Here is a 17,063-nt window from a genome sequence, read left to right as displayed (position 1 = left end):
GCCTGCACACGTGACCGGGAGGGGCGGGGCCGAGCCGCCGCCATGCGCCGCCGAGGCCGGGCCTGCGGGCTGCTGCTGCTGCTCGCCTTGGGGCTGTGCCGGCCGCACGGGGCGCGCCCCCGGAACGTGCTGCTGATCGTGGGTGAGCGCGCCCCGCCGCCCCGGGCCCTGGGTGCTGCCCCCGCCCCCCCGGAGCAGCCCGGGCCCCCTGCTCGGGGAGCTGCGCGGCTGTGCGGAGCTCGGAGGCTGCAGCCCCTGCAGGGGTGCTGGGGGACGGGCTGCGTCGGGGGCCTGGGGCGGGCGCGGGGGGGGGGGGCTCCCGGCCGTGCAACCCCGCCCCCCGCCAGCCCGGGAGGCTCCTGGGGCTGCAGCCCAGCTGCCCTCTCCCCCAGCCCCACCCCTTCCCGGACACCCCAAGTTCCCCTAGCGCCCTGCTGTCCACGGGGCAGCCTGCGCTTTCCTCCTTCGAGGTCTGGCCTTCTGCCAGATTCACTCTTTCTGATTGACTTTGTGGTCTCCAGCCGGGGCCTCCGCTGATTGTAGCACACCGCGGCTGTCCCCAGGGCTCCCGCCAGCAAGGCCTCGCTGGGGAAGGGTGCCAGGCCTCTGGGGGCCCACCGGAGATTCGTGCCTGCCTGCTGACGGGTTCAGCTGGTTTTCACGCGTGCCCGGTAGCTGGCATTCCCACCCAGGCGTCGTGCCCTTGTGCCCGCCCGGGAAGCACACTGGCCCAGGCCGGCCCGGCCTCAGCGTCTCTGCCTTCCTCAGCGGACGACGGAGGCTTCGAGAGCGGCGCCTACAACAACACGGCCATCAGCACCCCGCACCTGGACGCCTTGGCCCGCCGCAGCCTGGTCTTCCGCAATGCCTTCACCTCCGTCAGCAGCTGCTCTCCTAGCCGAGCCAGCCTGCTCACCGGCCTGCCCCAGGTGAGGGCTGCCGGGGTGCAGGAGGAGGTGCATCCCCTCCCCGGCCTCCCCTGGGGATGTGCCCGCCTTGTCTACCCCACCCCAGCCACGTGGGTGCAAGTACAGGTGGGAGGCAGAGGGGCTCGGCCTGCCTGCCGTGAGCCCTGGCTCCATGCTCTGTGACCGTGAGCAGAGCACCGTTTGTGCACCTCGGTCTTCTCACCTGTTACATGTGGTCACGATAATACCTGGTTCACGGGATCGTTAGGGGGTTGCCCAAGCTTGTACTTTATACTTAAAGCCGTGGGAAGGTGTCTGGCACGCACCTGCTCAGGGTTAACTCAGGTTGTGATATTGTCCGGGAGCTTGAGAACCGGTCAGAGCTGCCCCGGGAAGCCCTCGCTCTGTGCTTGCCGTGCTAGGATAACCACAGGTAACACCCCAGTCGTTTGTGAGTGTGTAGGTCAGTGGCACTAGGTCCGTTCACACCGTCGTGTATCCATCCACTTCCGAACTTCTTCATCTTCCCAAACGAAAGTGCCAAGCCCGTGACCACCACTCCCTGTTCCCTCCTCCGGCCCCTGGCACCCTCTAATCCTCCCTCTGGCTCTCTGGACTCCGTGACTCCAGGTCCCTTACCTGAGTGGAGTCCCACAGTACCTGTCCTCCTGTGACTGCCTCATTTCACTGAGTGAATGCCCTCACGGTCCTCTCCACTCTGTGGCATGGATGGTGGCCAAAAGGGCTAACGTTCGCCATATAGGTGTGGCTCAGTTTGCTCACCCGTCCATCTGTCTGTCCGTGGACAGTTAGGTTGCTCCTGCCTGTGATGATTAGGAATAGTGCTGCTATGAACCCCGGGGACACAGGTACTTGATGTGTTGTCTCATGACATTGTCTCACGGTGACCGCTGTGCTCTGGGTGTCCCCGTCCGGGACACTGAGGCCCGCGGGGAGAGGGAAGCCATGGCCAGTGCCCCGCCACCCCTGCAGGGTTCGTCAGGGGCTGTGGGGCACAGGAGTCGGGACAGGGCTGCTCTGCTTTCTCCTCTGACTCTGTAACGGGCACAACTGTTTTTTTTTTTTTTTTTACACCGTGGAGCACCTGGTTAAGAGGTTTGTTGCTCTTTTTCCGCTATAATACCTGCTTATAATGAAATTTGGGAAGTTCAGGCAGATGATAAAATAAAAGCCATCCCTGATGATGGGTCCATTTCCCCAGTGTGTTGTATTTCTTGTCCCACGGAGGGGGGAGGCCATGAGCACCCCCCCATGCTGGCCACCTGAGTCTGAAAGGCCTCTGAGGGCCGAGTGGAGGGGCTGTGGGAGAGCGGGAGCCAGCCTCATGGGTGTCTCCGGCGCAGCATCAGAACGGGATGTACGGCCTGCACCAGGATGTCCACCACTTCAACTCCTTCGACGGAGTGCGGAGCCTGCCGCTGCTGCTTGGCCAGGCTGGTGTGCGCACAGGTGAGCGGCCTTGTGTCTCAGGAGAGGCCTGGCGGGCGCCCAGGGCCCGGGGCTGGGGGGGGGTGCGGAGAGGCGAGAAGAGGGCAGGGGGCGCCTCAGGGACTCCAGCAGGCCCGTGTCCCCACCTCCAGGCATCATCGGGAAGAAGCACGTGGGGCCCGAGTCGGTGTACCCGTTTGAGTTTGCGCACACGGAGGAGAACAGCTCTGTCCTCCAGGTGGGGCGAAACATCACCAGGATCAAGCTGCTGGTCAGGAAGTTCCTGCAGACCCAGGACGACAGGTGTGGGGAGGCCCCCGTACCCGCCCTCGCGTGTGGGCACTTAACACGAGATGCACATCCCAGGGTCTAGATGGCTTTCTTGGAATCCCCAGCTGGAGGTGCAGGGGAGGGGGAGAAGGTTCCAGAAACTCAAGTGAATCGGTTCGGAGGGAGAGGGACCATGGAGAGCATGAGGCAGAGGATCCCAAACAGTTTCTACTATAGAGGAGTGAGCAGTGCTCAGGGGTGTTCCCTCCTAGAGATCAGGGCTCCCCAGGTGTCCTGTCGACCTGCTGACCTCAGGACTCAAGTCCCCCCTCCCCGGGCAGGCCCTTCTTCCTGTACGTCGCCTTCCATGACCCCCACCGCTGTGGGCACTCCCAGCCCCAGTTCGGGACCTTCTGCGAGAAGTTTGGCAACGGGGAGAGCGGCATGGGGCGGATCCCAGACTGGACCCCCCAGACCTATGACCCACTGGACGTGCTGGTAGGAGAGCCACTTGCTGTGTTTCCCAAGCCGCTCACCCTTCTTCCTCCACCTCGTCAGCGGAGGACTGGGCAGCCCCGGCCCCGGTGTGACTTCAGCATGTTTCACGGGAGACTCACTGGAGCTGGGTTCCCATCCGTGGGGCCGGCAGAGAGTGGTGTAAACACGTGGAGCGATGTGTCCAGGAGCAGGGACGTCCTGGGCCAAGCCGTTCACTGGTGGCGGATGATCTCAGGCCCTGGGAGGAAGGCCGGCTCCTCCATCTCCTCCCCTCCCTGCCAGCCCGCCTCGCCTCTTCCAGCCCTGACCTCGCACCCCCGTCTCTCTCCAGGTGCCTTACTTCGTCCCCGACACGCCCGCGGCGCGAGCTGACCTGGCTGCTCAGTACACCACCATCGGCCGCATGGACCAAGGTGGGTTCTAGGAGCCTGGACGGTGGGGTGCGCCGCAGCGTGGGCCCCCGTCCCAGAGGCCTGATGGCCCAGTGTCAGCAGGGCTGTGTGCTGCCTGCAGCCCTGTGGGACGGGACAGTCCTTCCCGCCTCTTCCAGCGTCTGGTGGCCCCAGGCGTTCGTTGGCTCACGGCTGCTTCCCTCCGGTCTCTGCCCCGTGCTCTCGTGGCCTCTTGCGGGTGTTCTCTGTGTCTCCTTTATACGGACACTTGTCAAGGGATTTAGGGCCCACTTGGGCACTTTGGGATGATCTACTCGAGATCCTTGACAGTTGCATCTGCAAAGGTTCCTTTTCCAAACAAGACCACATTCACAGATTCCTGTGGTTTGTCTTTGCTGGGACCATCATTCAGCCGCCACAGGAAGTTGGAACCTTTATAACGTCCCTAGTGGTGCCACTAGTGGGTGGTGACCTGGGAAGGGGGCAGGCATAGAGAGGGTTCTATCTTCCAGCCACTGCCCCGTATCGTCCTTGTTATCCCTACGGGACAGGCATGAAATTCCAGAAAACAAAACAAAAATCAGCGTATGGCAGGTAGCGGCTGCGTGGGGTGATGTGGACGTGCTGAGAGATGGCCGGTGTCCCTGGCCTGCTCCAGGATAGGGTCCTGGGCAGGTGGGTGGGAGGGACGGCAGGCTGCAAGGTCCAGCAGCCAGATGAAGAAACGTGTGAGCGCACGCGCATTGCCGCCCCCCATGCCTGTTGGCCGCTGAGCTCTGCTGTCCCCTCTGCACCCCCAGGGGTTGGGCTCGTGCTCCAGGAGCTGCGTGGAGCAGGTGTCCTGAACGACACCCTGGTGATCTTCACATCCGACAACGGAATCCCCTTCCCCAGCGGCAGGACCAACCTGTACTGGCCGGGCACTGCTGAGCCCTTGCTCGTCTCATCCCCAGAGCACAGGAAGCGTTGGGGCCAAGTCAGCGAGGCCTACGTGAGCCTCTTAGGTACAGCTCTGCAGCTTGTGCAGGGGCAGGGGGTGGGGGTGAAAATCCAGGGCACCACCACGTGTAGATGGTGCTCCGCACCCACTGTTGTACGGGGTTTCTGTACCACCTGGGCAAGGAAGGGACGGCCACCCCTTTCCACGGATGCAGAAACGAGGATCAGAGAGGTGAGGTAAGTTGCCCAAGGTCACACGGTTCGTGAGCACCGAGCTCAGGTTTCGTCTTGGTCTCAGTCGTGGAGATGGTTGCTTTTCCCACTGGCCCAGTGGTAAGTGTCAGAGTCACCTGGAGCGCTCGTCAAGGTCCGCATGGCAGGCTCCATCCCCAGAGTGTCTGGCGCGGTGGACCTGGGGCGAGGCCTGGGAATTTGCATTTCTGACAAGTTCCCAGGGAATACTGATGCTGCGGGCCCTGGGGAACCCCTACCTTGAGGGGTCAGGGCAGCAGGGCCCATGTGGCTTGGGGCCCACGTCTCCCTTTGGCCCCAAAGCCCCAGTCAGGGAGCACTGTGGCCGTGGCCCAGGGCAGGAGTAGATGACCCCCTTCATGGGGGGTTTCGGACTGATCTAAAGGATTGTGGTGGGATCCCGAATACCACCAAGTTGGGGCCTCTTGTCCTAGAGGGCCGAGACAGCATCGACTGGTGTCGGGCCCACAGCAGCTCCTCCCTGTTGGCGATCCGGTGGCCCTCCGGCGTCCCAGAGTGCCTTGGAGTCAGCCCTTCCATGGCGAGGGCTCTCATACCCGGGAGGGCCGCCGTGCTGAGACGTCTCCTCCTTTCCAGATCTCACGCCCACCATCCTGGATTGGTTCTCCATCCCTTACCCGAGCTACGCCATCTTTGGCTCAAAGACTGTCCAGCTCACCGGCCGGTCTCTCCTGCCAGCGCTGGAGGCAGAGCCCCTCTGGAGCACAGTCTTTGGCAGCCAGAGCCACCACGAGGTCACCATGGCCTACCCCATGCGCTCTGTGCACCACCAGGGTTTCCGCCTTGTGCACAACCTGAACTTCAAGATGCCCTTTCCCATCGACCAGGACTTCTACGTCTCGCCCACTTTTCAGGACCTCCTGAATCGCACCGTGGCCGGCCACCCGACGGGCTGGTATAAGGATCTCCATCATTACTACTACCGGGAGCGTTGGGAGCTTTACGACAGGAGCCAGGACCCCCACGAGACCCGGAACCTGGCCGCTGACCCATACTATGCCCCAGTTCTGGAGCTGCTTCAGACCCAACTGGCCAAGTGGCAGTGGGAGACCCATGACCCCTGGGTGTGTGCTCCTGATGGTGTCCTGGAAGAGAAGCTCTCCCCCCAGTGCCGGCCACTCCACAACGAGCTATGACAGTTCCTGCAGGCACGGGGGAGGCCTCCTCAGGCCTGGTCCCCACCTTTTCAGCTGCTGTGGGAGGACGGGCCGTAGTGGCCCACCCGAGGAGGGCTCTCCCTGCTGCTGGGGTCATTCCTGCCACTGCCTGGCAGGGAGAGTGGGGCAGGTACCCCAGCCCTCCCTCCCCACATGCTAGAGGACACTGCTGTCCTTGTGTCCAAGCCATGTCTCAGCCTAGGAATTCCAGGGGGGCCTGGAGCAGGTGGGATCCCCAGCCCATGACCCGTGAGGATGGTCTGGGCAGCGGCATCTTGTTTCCTGCGTTGGGTTGGGGACCTCCAGAGAGAAAGGGCTTGAGATCCTCTTTGTTATTTGGAGCCACAGATGTTCCTGCATCCTTCACCCCAGAGGAGACAGGGCTCCCAGGTACCACATGGGTGACGGGAGGGTTCAAACTACACGCTGTGTACGAACATGTTGTCTGCCTTTTATCAATCTCTGGTCTTGAAAAAATCTTTGAAAAAGCCTTGGGCTTGTGTTGCTTCCTTTGCTTTGCCCCACGGTCAAGTCCCGGACCCTGGCTGGGCTTCCACTAGGCCACCGATCGATGGCAGGCTCCCCGAGCGCTGACTTTCATCTGGTCTGTATGGACAGGCTCATCCTTCTTTTTGAACGTCCAAGGGTGAAGACCCCCCCTCCTCGGCTTGGGTTAGTTCTGTCTGGTTGGGCGCCAGTGCTGTGGCACAGATGTTGCTCGTAGATGCTCCACACCTGCCCGGCTTCCACCTGCCAGTGAAGCAGCGGCTCTACCTGGGCAAGCCCAGAAAGCGGGAGCTTTTTTGCCTTGAGTGGGTGGGCTCCCACTGGCCTCCCTCCCCCACCGGCTCCATCCTGGGCGCATGGGGAGAGAGCCACAGGCCAGGGCACGGTAAAAGCTTTTTATTTGAATAAAATAATATAGAAGTTCATTTTCTGAACTTGTTTATGGTAATGCCAGCCTGAATTCCGGAGCAGCTTCCTGAGGCTCTCAGATCCGGGCCGCTGGTGCCAAGATGACATTCAGTCCACCACTGTGGGAGGCAAAGCCAGGTCGGGGGGGGGCCTGGGTCCCTGAACCAGGTACGGTGGCCACCAGGCACAAACCCACTGCAAGTACTGTTTCCATTGCTGGGAAACCCCGTGTCCCAGTTTGTACACCTAAACTTAGGTGTACTTAACCCAGTTAGTACTTCCTAAACTTGAGTCCCTGAAGCACGTCTCAGCCATCAGAAGCTGAGAAAGTTCGCCAGGATCACAAGGGGGTTTGCACCTCTGCTCTGGGCAAGGGGGGTAGTGACTTTGGGGGGCACCAGGGCTACTAGCCTGCTGCCTCAGTGGCTTTAGAACAAGCCCCTTGGCACACTGAAATGCAAAAGGGAAGATTTGGGTCAGACTAGTGGTTTTCTGGAGACATCTGGGGCCTCCTGCTCTTGGGGGGGGGGGGCGCAGGACATGCCTCCACCACAGAAGTGTTCTCGGGACCTCTGGTTCAGAACACGGCAACCAAGCCTCGTAGGAGGAGGAGACCGTTTGCACAAAGTGGGCAGATGGTTCGAGTGTGTTCATCTGTGACCTGCATGTATTGTGGGTTCAAAGTTGGACCCCAATGGGAGAGGGGAGCCGATGCCCGGAGGGCTGGGCTTGTCGGGTGAGCGCCCCAAGGCTGTGCCTGAGAGGCTCTGAGCTCAAACCACAGGGACTCAGAGGGGACGCCGGGGGCATCAGCGGGGGCTCTGCTCTGTCCACACAACCTTCTTCTGCTCGTCTGCGATGGCCACGCGGACACAGCCGAGCAGGCCTTCCAGGTCACTCCAGCTGTCGGGGGCCAGGCTGCCGTAGAGACAGGGCACTCGGTCCAGCTGGCCCTCCTCCTGCCTGCCCGCCTCCAGGAGCTGCTCCTCGGAGGTGCTGAGCCGCTGCAGGACCTTCCTGCACAGACCGGACACGGGGGGACACGCTCAGGGAGGCGCCCCAGGAGGCTGGCCACCAGCTTGGAGTTGCGGGGACCAGCGTACAGGCGACAGCGCTGCACAAACGCCCTGCTGTGAGGGCTCCAGTGGCTCGCAGAGAAGACGGGAGTCAGGCCCCAGATGGCCTTGCACCCATGGGGGCACGGTCTAGTTTACAAGCTCAGCTGACACGTTATCTGGGGCAGCAGGACGCCTGGGCCGGCCCCAGCAGTAAACCACGTAAACCACGAGCTGGTTTTCAGCCCCCTCCTCACCTAAGGCGGGTGGACTGTCAGCGTCTACCCCAGCGAACACGCGGCCTTAGGCAAGGAAAGGCAGGGTCCAGGCCTCGCCTCACCGTCCTCCAGGCTGTTCCCTGGGGGTGGGCAGCAGGTCTTTGTCCCAGAAGCTGTGGGGGTCGCGCCCTGTCACCCTTCCAGGGGCTGGCACTGGGTGAGCTCCTGGAGACCCCGCCACGTACCCCACTGCGTGGGTGAGGCACGCAGCCCCACCACCAGCCCTCAGGGAGCACCTACTTGAGTTTCTTTGCCGCCCTCTCGTTGATGGGGATGTGGATGATGATGGGGAAGATCTCCATCCTGTGCAGGGCACAGACGCTGTCCAGCCGGACGTCCAGGAGGGCGTGGGTGTTCTGGAAGGGACGGGGGACGTGGGTCAGAGGTCCTCGGCCTCAGAGGCAGCGAACGGAGCCCACACCGGGGAGGGGTGGTGGGCAGACAAGGCAGGGATGCTCTGTCGTGTACGAGGGCACTTGCTCTACAATCTCAAGAGTGTGTCCCTTTGGGTTTTCACCTGGAGAAGCGAGGAACGGCGAGCTGTTGGGGTTGAGGGAAGTTTCAAGAGAGGCTGAAGCCCGAGGGGTCGGGAGGTTCCATTAGCCTCTGTGGGTTGGGAAAGGGGCACCAGCCTCTGGCGGGCGGCTGGGCCTGGCCCCCTTACATCCACATAGAACTGGTTGGAGCACCTGGGTGGCTCAGCGGTTGAGCGTCTGCCTTCAGCCCAGGGCACGACCCCGGGGTCCTGGGATCAAGTCCTGCATCAGGGCTCCCTGCAGAGAGCCTGCTTCTCCCTTTGCCTGTGTCTCTGCCTCTCTCTGTGTGCCTCTCATGAAAAATAAAATCTTTAAAAAAATAAAAAATTAAAAAAAATTAAAATTAAAAAAATTAAAACTGCGTCGTTCACGGTGAGCTGCCTTTCACATATTTGAGCCTTAAATTACGGAGCGTTACCTCCATCTTCCTTGTTACTCAATTAATGCTATTCAACATCTCCTGTGTTGAGGAATTGGGCTCAGGGAAGGTAAGAGGCTCGGCCCAAGTCCCACAGATGCCAGATGGCAGAGACGGGGCTCGGTGCTTCTGCGCTCCGCACCCTGAACGCTGAGCCACAAACGAGCAAGCACCAAACCAGGTGTCCTCGACCTGCAGGTTGGTGGCCAGCGTCCCCCAGATCTCAGGGTTGGTCCTTCCTGCCGTGTCCCGCCACCATCCTTGGAGATGGAGGTCCCAGAGCCCCAGAGCAGCCCCCACCCCTGCCCCTTACCTTTTCCATAAGGGACTCCACAGCCCGGCGGGTCACGCAGTAGTGGCCACCGGAAGCCTCCCGCTCCTGGATGATGTCCCCTCTCTGGCTGCAGGCACTGTGTTCCTCCTGGCTCAAATACTCTGAAGGTGACCAGGGGCGGGGACATCACACACCAGGCCGGTGAGGTCCTGGGGAGGCTCTGTGCTGAACATGCCCCCACCCCCAGCTCTGGGGGATCCCCCCCCCAGGATGTCCTCTTTATGAACCTGGCCCTGTGCTCTTGGCACTCAGAGGAGCCTGTGACGGCGCTTGCCCTAGGCCATCGGACCAGCAGGTGCTCGGCCAGTGCCAGCACGTGGGTGGCCCGGGAAGGAAGGAGGAGCGATGTGGGTGCACAAGCCCCTCCCCCAGCACCACAGGCCCCCCCCCCCCCCCCCCCCGCTCTGAAAGTGCACATCCAGCTTCTTCGACTTAGAAATCCTTGGAGCCCTTGGGTCCGCACATCTTAGCTGGGGCGGCTGTGCCCCAAGGAGGCGTTTTGGGCCGTCCCCCCGGGGGAGGCCATGCGTCTGGGGGGGCGGAGCCGGGATGTTGGGCTCCCAATGTGACCGGAGGGGGAGGCTGCCCGGCAGGACTGTCAGCCCGAGGTGGAGGGAGAGCCCTTGCCCTGAATAAACCCATGGAAGCACAGCCCGCGCTCGCCCGTCTTCCTGAACAGCCTGTGTCGTGGCCACTGTTGTCCCGGGTCAGACCTGCGACCCCAGCCGCGGGGACCCCAGCTCGCGGGCCTCCTGTCCCCAGGGCCGCACCTGCAGCACCTTTGCCCGGTGCACCCTCACGTCCCCGCCTGACCGACAGAGCCCGGCCGCCCGTCTCCAGGAGCCCGCCTCTCCCCGCAGGGAGCCTGGCATAGGGCAGGCGCTGCTAGAGGAACCACAGGGACCCCCAGGGGCTGGGGCAGGGCTCCCGCCCCCTCCGGTGGTCACCCAAGGCCTCCCATCAGCCAGGGACAAGCCGACGATGGAAGATTCCCACGACGCTGCTCTCCTGCTACGAGGCGCTCAGCCCTGTCCCCTGGGATCCAGGATTCCAAACGGCCGGTTCCTCCCCGAGACTCTCCACCAAGCAGCGCTGGAGGTGAGCAGCGGGTGGATGGTGCCTTTCGGGGTCCTGCCCCAGCTGAGCACAAACCTATCTGCCAGCGGTAAGTGCACCAGATTGAATAGCATCCCCCCAGGACGCATGGCCCCTGGAACCTGGGAATGGGGCCCTATTTGGAAATTGGGTCTTTGCAGATGTGGTTAATGAAGACGATGTCATCCTGGAGCAAGAGAGACCCTAAATCCATGACTGGTTGTTCATGAGAAGACTGTGGATGACACAAAGACACGCAGGAGGCCACTGACAAGGAGGCAGAGGTGGGAGTGGTGCAGCCACAAGCCAAGGACCCCAGGACCATCAGCACCACCAGAAGCCAGAAGAGGAAAGGAGCGACTCCCCCTGACGGCCTCGGGGTGGGGGTGTGGGGACACCTGGACCTCAGCCTTCTGGGCCCCATCACCGCGGGTGAATAAACCTCTGCTGTTCTAAGCCTGCAGGCTGCAGCCCCGGGGACACTGGCACGGTGACCTCCCGCCGCCTCCTGAGAGAAGGCAAGTCTTGTCCCGCCACCTGACAGATGAGGGCGGGGGCTCCCAGGGGACACATACCTGCTGGGCATTTCTTAAACCCTCGGAGGAGGCACAGCTTCTCGCTCAGGATCTTCCCCGCCACGCTGGGCACGAAGAGCACGGGCCGGGGCTGGCTGGGCCTGTGGGGGTGTACCAGGGTGTAGGGCACCAGGGTGAAGCAGCTCTCGGCCCAGAAGCACGCGGTGTAGGGCTCTGTGGGGGAGAGGAGGCGGGAGCAGGCCGGGCTCCCCACACTGGTGTCCCCCCCACCCCCACCAGGGGTGGCGCTTCTCTGCACCGTTGATTAGGTGACTCCGTGTCCCCCCAGGCTCAGCTGCACAGGCCCGGAGTGGGAATAGAGAAAAGCACTTCTCCTCCCTCCCCGCGGTCTACAAGGCCCTTGGCATCCTCACCTTTGTGGGACCCACAGCACCAGGCCTCCCTCCCTCCTGGTCCCTGGGCTCCTAGGTTGTGCTTCTGTTTTCCCATCATGCACCCAAAACACTTGCCAAAAAGAAGAAAATCTTCTCAAAACAATTCACCTTACCCTCAATCCGCTTCTACTATGTTCATTGCACGGTTGGACCCGATTGGGGTACGTGCCACACTGGCCACACTCGTCACGCAGTGGCGACCAAGGGGCCCCTTGAGCCATGACACCCGCCTCACCTTCCAGCCTGCTGGGCTGCGGCGGGGTCCCATCGAAGGATGAGCGCACAGGGCTGGGCTTGGTTCTGTCCACGCTGACGATGCGGACCAGCTTCTGGGGTCCCCCGGAGGACTGCTGGAGGAGGGAAGAGGGACGAGCAGGTGTCCAGGCCATCTGCACAGGGCGGGGGGCTGGCACCTGGCCTTGCTGCCAAATCCCAGCTGCTGCCCGGACCACCAGGCCGTGCCCACGAATAGCCAGGAGGCCCAGGCTGCATGCCAGAGGGTGGGAGATGAGGGGGGTGGAGCAGGGTCCTCAGGCAGAGCCCCCGAGCAGGGCCCCCCTGAGCATGGCGTCCAAAGTGACGGCAGGCTGCATAAAGCAGGAGGGAAGAGTCGGGGTCCCCCAGCCTGGCCCTGCTCCAATCCAGGGAAGCTGCCCTAGCATCCTGCTGGGAGACAGCTGGGTGTTCTGTGTCGGTAGCTCAGAGGGAGTAGGAGGGGGTGCAGATGGGCAGGCAAATGGGATGAACTGGGAGCATGACGGAGAGAGCAGATGTGATGTACCTGCACACAAGAGGAGCTTGCGGGCTGGGTGTGGTGTGCAGGCCCTGGTGAGGGCTTGGAGGGACGGCGGGGAGACACGCCAGGTCACAGTCGTGGGGGCAGCAGCCCGGGGCCCCCAGGCCAGCACCCACCCTCTGCCAGCCCACACCACAAGGGGCCAGGACCCACCCCCAGATGACGGGAGCCAGGAGGAGGAAGGCCAGGACAGAGAGGCAGGGCCCACCCCAGCAGGGCCCTGCGTCTGGGATCCGGGTTGGCCGATGTCACCACCTCACCTTGCGGGCGATGGTGGTGTGCTGAGCCATGTCCTGGATGAGGGCGATGAGCAGCTGCTGAGCCCTGCGCAGAGGAGGACAGCCCTGAGCCAGTGGCCCCGGAGCACCCCCTGTGGCCCCAGGCAGCCGTTCTCTACCCGGCGGCCACCATGGTCCCCTGCAGCCTTTGGAAAACCGCAAACCCACAGCTCAGCCCTGCAGCTGCCAATGGGACTGTTCTGAGTTGGGACCTGGGTGACTCTGGGTGAGCCTGGGCCTGGGCCACACCCTAAAACCTCAACAGCCTGGCGCCCCTGAGAGTGATGAGGCTTTGGGGTACTGGGTGAGACGCTGCTCTGTGCACTGTGGTTGATCTAGAACGCGGTGCTCAGCAGGGGAGATGCTGCTCCCAGGGAGGGTGGCCCTTGTCCCAGCTGGCCCAGGCCTGAGGGGTTCCCCAGGACACGGGACTTTCCATGCTTTTGCCAAAATAGTCCTGGACACGCCAGGATGATGGTCACCCAACCCCAGGAGACACTAACTGGGCGATGTCTGGAGACACTTCTAATTGTCACAACTGAGGGCCAGAGGCACTACTGGTGTCCAGTGGTGCCACTCAACATCCCACAGGGCCCAAGGCGGCCCCCCGTGACTGAGTAAGCCAGCCCCAAATGCCACACTGGTCCTGAATGCTCTAGAATGCTCTAGGACGAAGGGCCACCCCTTTCCATGAAGAAACCCCTTCTAAGCAGTGATGGGGGTGGCACATAGGGATTCCACTTGAGGTGTCTCATCATGCCCATCCTCTCCTCTTGGGGAGGAGGGGTGGTCCACAAGAAGCCGGGCAGCGCCCCTGGCCCAACCTGGAGAGGTGCTGGGGCACTAGAGCTGCTCACCGTGTGTAGTTGGGGATGGTGCCATGTTCGGCGCCCGTCGTGCTGTAGGGCCCCACGCGGTGGGCGTGCCAGCAGCCCCGGCCCTGAAACATGGTGTCGGTGACGTGCAGGATGTCATTGCACCGCACCTGCAGCTCCCCCTCCGCCCGCGCCTCCATGGCCAGGTTGACCCGGATGTAGAAGGAATCCCCTGAGGTAGCCACTTTGGCCTCCAGGTCCTGGACCAACTTCTTATAACCTGATTAAAGATAAGCCCGGGGCTGTGTTCCTGCACGAGGAAGGTTCTGGAATGTGAAAGCAGGAGAGAAGGAAGGAATCTCCCCTAGAGTCTTGGAAGCCGTTGTGGTGCTAGAGCCAGTGGGTAGGAGATCCCCAGCTGCCCTGCAGCCTTCTGCACACTGGGGCACCGTCTGATTCTGGGGTGCACGGGAGGGCTGGCATCGCACAGCCAGGGGCTCACGGACACAGGACTCGGTGGCTCAAGTCTCAGGTGGTGGGCTTCCCTGGTGGGTGGGGTGGGGAGTGTATACCTTCCATGTTGACCTTCACGGACAGGCAGCAGAAGCCATTGACCCTCTGGAGGAGTCCAACCGCTTGCTCTAGGGTTGTGTCCTCCAAGGTGGCTTTGAACAAGGGCTCTGTGGCCTCGCAATCCACCTGAGGGCAAATCACCGGTGTCGGCCCCTCTGACCTGGATTCCGCGGCCACAGTTCCCATCCAGAGGGAGACTCAACCACCAGCCCTTCCCCAACACGCAGCATGCCGAGATGACCACTGAGGACCGAGTTTCCACTCTTCAAGGGGGACTTCCACTCTAGAGCATTCCCCAGGCTAGGGTTTCTCAGCTTGGACTATCAACAGTTAAGGCCATTGTTTTGCACTGTGGGGCCGGCCCTGGGCCCTGCAGGATGTTGAGTAGCATCCCTGGCCCCCCACCCTGTAGATGCTGCGGCAACGGCTTCCCCGCCGCGCTGTCCTGGGGGTGAAAGGCCATGGGCACGGGGCTCTCACTGTCCACTCCACTCATTCGCTCAACCCTGGGCTGTTTTAAGTTTAGGAGAATATATGCGTACATATATATTTTTAAAAGATCTTATTTATATATTTGAGAGAAAGATAGAGGCTGAGCAGGGGGAGGGGCAGAGGAGAAAGAGAACCAGACTCCCTGCTGAGCCAGATTCAGGGCTCGATCTCAGGACCCTGAGATCATGACCTGAGCCAAAAGCAGTCACTTAATCGCTTAATCACTTAATGTACTGAGCCGCCCAGTCATCCCAAGAAGATAAATATATATATATATGTATATATATTTTTAAAGATTTTATTTATTTTTTCATGAGAGATAGAGAGAGAGGCAGAGACACAGGCAGAGGGAAAAGCAGGCTCCATGCAGGGATCCCGATGCAGGACTTGATCCTGGGACTCCAGGGTCACGCCAAAGGCGGCGCTAAACCACTGAGCCACCCGGGTTGCCCAAGAAGATGTATTTTTATAATGAAAAAATATTGTAGCTCCAGCAATCAGACGACAAAAAAAATAAATAAAAGCCATCCCGATTGGTAAGGAAGAAATAAAACATCCACAGGATCCCTGGGTGGTGCAGCGGTTTGGCGCCTGCCTTTGGCCCAGGGCACTATCCTGGAGACCCGGGATTGAATCCCACGTCGGGCTCCAGGTACATGGAGCCTGCTTCTCCCTCTGCCTATGTCTCTGCCTCTCTCTCTCTCTCTCTCTCTCTCTCTCTCTGTGTGTGTGTGTGTGTGTGACTATCATAAATAAATAAAAATTAAAAAGAAATAAAAAATAAAAAATAAAATAAAATAAAACATCCACAATTTGCAGGTGACATGATATCCTATTTACAAAAACCAAAAGATTCCACCCAAAGGCTGTTGGAACTGATATAGAAATTCAGTGATGTCACAGGTTACAAAAATCAATGTACAGAAATCCACCGCCTTTCGATATACCAATAATGAAGCAGCAGAACAAGAAATCGAGGAAACGATCCCATTTACAATTGCACCGAAAATAATAAGTTAGCCAGGAATAAACCTAACCAAAGAGGTAGAAGATCTGTTCTCTGAACACTATAAAACACTGATGAAACATATTGAAGGCAGCACAAAAATGTGGAAAGACATTCCAAGCTCACGGATTGGAAGAACAAATATTGTTTGTCTCTCCTACCCAAAGCGATGTGCACACTCAATGCGATCCCGATGAAAATACCAATAGCATTTTTCACAGAATTAGAACAAGCAACCCTAAAATTTGCACGGAGCCACAAAAGGCCCTGAGCAGCCAAAGCAGCCTTGAAAGAGAAAACCAAAGCTGGAGACATCCCAATTCTGGATTTCAAGATACTGCAGAGCCGTAGTCCTCAAGACCGTAGGGCACGGGGATCCCTGGGTGGCGCAGCGGTTTGGCGCCTGCCTTTGGCCCAGGGTGCGATCCTGGAGACCCGGGATCGAGTCCCACGTCGGGCTCCCGGTGCATGGAGCCTGCTTCTCCCTCTGCCTGTATCTCTGCTTCTCTCTCTCTCTCTGTGTGTGTGACTATCATAAATAAATTTTAAAGAAAAAAAAAAAAAGACTGTAGGGCACGGGCACAAACAGAGACACACAGGTCAGTGGAACAGAACGGAAGACCCAGAAACGGACCCACAGCTTTATGGGCAACGCACCTTCGGCAAAGCAGGAAAGAATCTCCAACGGAAAAAAGATCGTCTCTTCAACACACGGTGTCGGGGAAACGAGCCACATGCAGCACCAAGGCGCACCACTGCCTCGCGGCGCACACAGAGATAAAGTCCAAATGGACTGAAATGAGACCGAAACGAGAGACGGGAACCTCTATGACCTCGGCCGTAGCTACCTCTTAGCAGACCCGTCGCCCCTTACCAGGCAAGGGACTTCATCAAAATAAAAAGCTCCTGCACAGTGAAGGAAACAATCAGCAAAACTAAAAGGCAGCCAAGTGGGGCGCCCCGGGGGGCTCAGTGGTTGAGCATCTGCCTTCGGCCCAGGGCGTGATCCTGGGGTCCCGAGATCGAGTTCCGCATCGGGCTCCCCGCAGGGAGCCTGCTTCTCCCTCGGCCTGTGTCTCTGCCTCTCTGTCTCTGTCTCTGTCTCTCATGAATAAGTAAAAATCTTTAATAAATAAAAAATAAATGAGAACAAAAGACAACCGATGGAATGGGAGGAGATGTTTGCAAATGGCTTGTCCAATAACGGGTGAGTATCTGAAGTCCATGAAAAACTTCTCACCCTCCACACCCAAAAACCTAATAATCCAGGTTAAAGACGGGGAGAAGACATGAGCAGACGTTTCTCCAAGGAAGACATCCAGATGGCCAGCAGACGCATGAGAAGATGCTCCGCGTCGCTTATCATCAGGCAAGTGCAAATCGGAACCATAGCGACATCCCACCTCACACCAGTCCGCGCGGCTAGGATCAACCACACAGGAAACAACAGGCGCTGGAGAGGATGTGGGGAGAGGGGAGCCCTCCTGGGCCGCTGGTGGGCGTGCAAGCTGGTGCAGCCACTCTGGGAAGCAGTGGGGGGGGGGGTCCTCAGAAAGCTAAATATAGAGCCGCCCTACCTACCGCCTATGAGCAATTGCACTACTGGGTGTTTAGGC

General features: G+C 60.1%; 2 protein-coding genes across 9 annotated transcripts in view; one reads left to right on the top strand and one right to left on the bottom strand.

The window, feature by feature from the left end:
* Positions 1-31: 31 nt before the first annotated feature.
* On the top strand, positions 32-6,376 carry SGSH (N-sulfoglucosamine sulfohydrolase). Its single transcript, XM_055323716.1, has 8 exons — positions 32-142; positions 769-929; positions 2,273-2,378; positions 2,510-2,660; positions 2,969-3,125; positions 3,457-3,538; positions 4,318-4,521; positions 5,306-6,376. Exons 1-8 carry the CDS (start codon positions 43-45, stop codon positions 5,863-5,865), a joined length of 1,521 nt encoding a protein of 506 aa, XP_055179691.1. The 5' UTR covers positions 32-42; the 3' UTR covers positions 5,866-6,376.
* Positions 6,377-6,774: 398 nt separating this feature from the next.
* The window catches only part of CARD14 (caspase recruitment domain family member 14), a 29,707-nt gene continuing 19,418 nt past the window's right edge, over positions 6,775-17,063 (bottom strand). For 4 of the 8 annotated variants that reach the window (XM_055323641.1, XM_055323659.1, XM_055323649.1 and 1 more), the window contains 9 exons: positions 13,949-14,075; positions 13,419-13,656; positions 12,544-12,607; positions 11,723-11,837; positions 11,093-11,266; positions 9,402-9,523; positions 8,375-8,490; positions 7,641-7,818; positions 6,775-6,920 (listed from right to left, as the gene is read on the bottom strand). In XM_055323641.1, the coding sequence (XP_055179616.1) occupies positions 6,816-6,920; positions 7,641-7,818; positions 8,375-8,490; positions 9,402-9,523; positions 11,093-11,266; positions 11,723-11,837; positions 12,544-12,607; positions 13,419-13,656; positions 13,949-14,075 (1,239 nt within the window). In that variant the 3' untranslated portion in view covers positions 6,775-6,815. Of the gene's footprint in view, positions 7,819-8,374; positions 8,491-8,651; positions 8,980-9,401; positions 9,524-11,092; positions 11,267-11,722; positions 11,838-12,543; positions 12,608-13,418; positions 13,657-13,948; positions 14,076-17,063 lie in introns of those variants that run through there. The other 4 variants (XM_055323669.1, XM_055323701.1, XR_008664229.1 and 1 more) reach the window with 4 other exon arrangements.

The sequence above is a fragment of the Nyctereutes procyonoides genome, unplaced genomic scaffold (genome assembly GCF_905146905.1).
Source record: "Nyctereutes procyonoides isolate TBG_1078 unplaced genomic scaffold, NYPRO_anot_genome, whole genome shotgun sequence".
NCBI lineage: Eukaryota > Metazoa > Chordata > Mammalia > Carnivora > Canidae > Nyctereutes > Nyctereutes procyonoides.
Note: the sequence above shows the minus strand (reverse complement) of the source record. Positions and strands in the feature narration are given on the sequence as shown.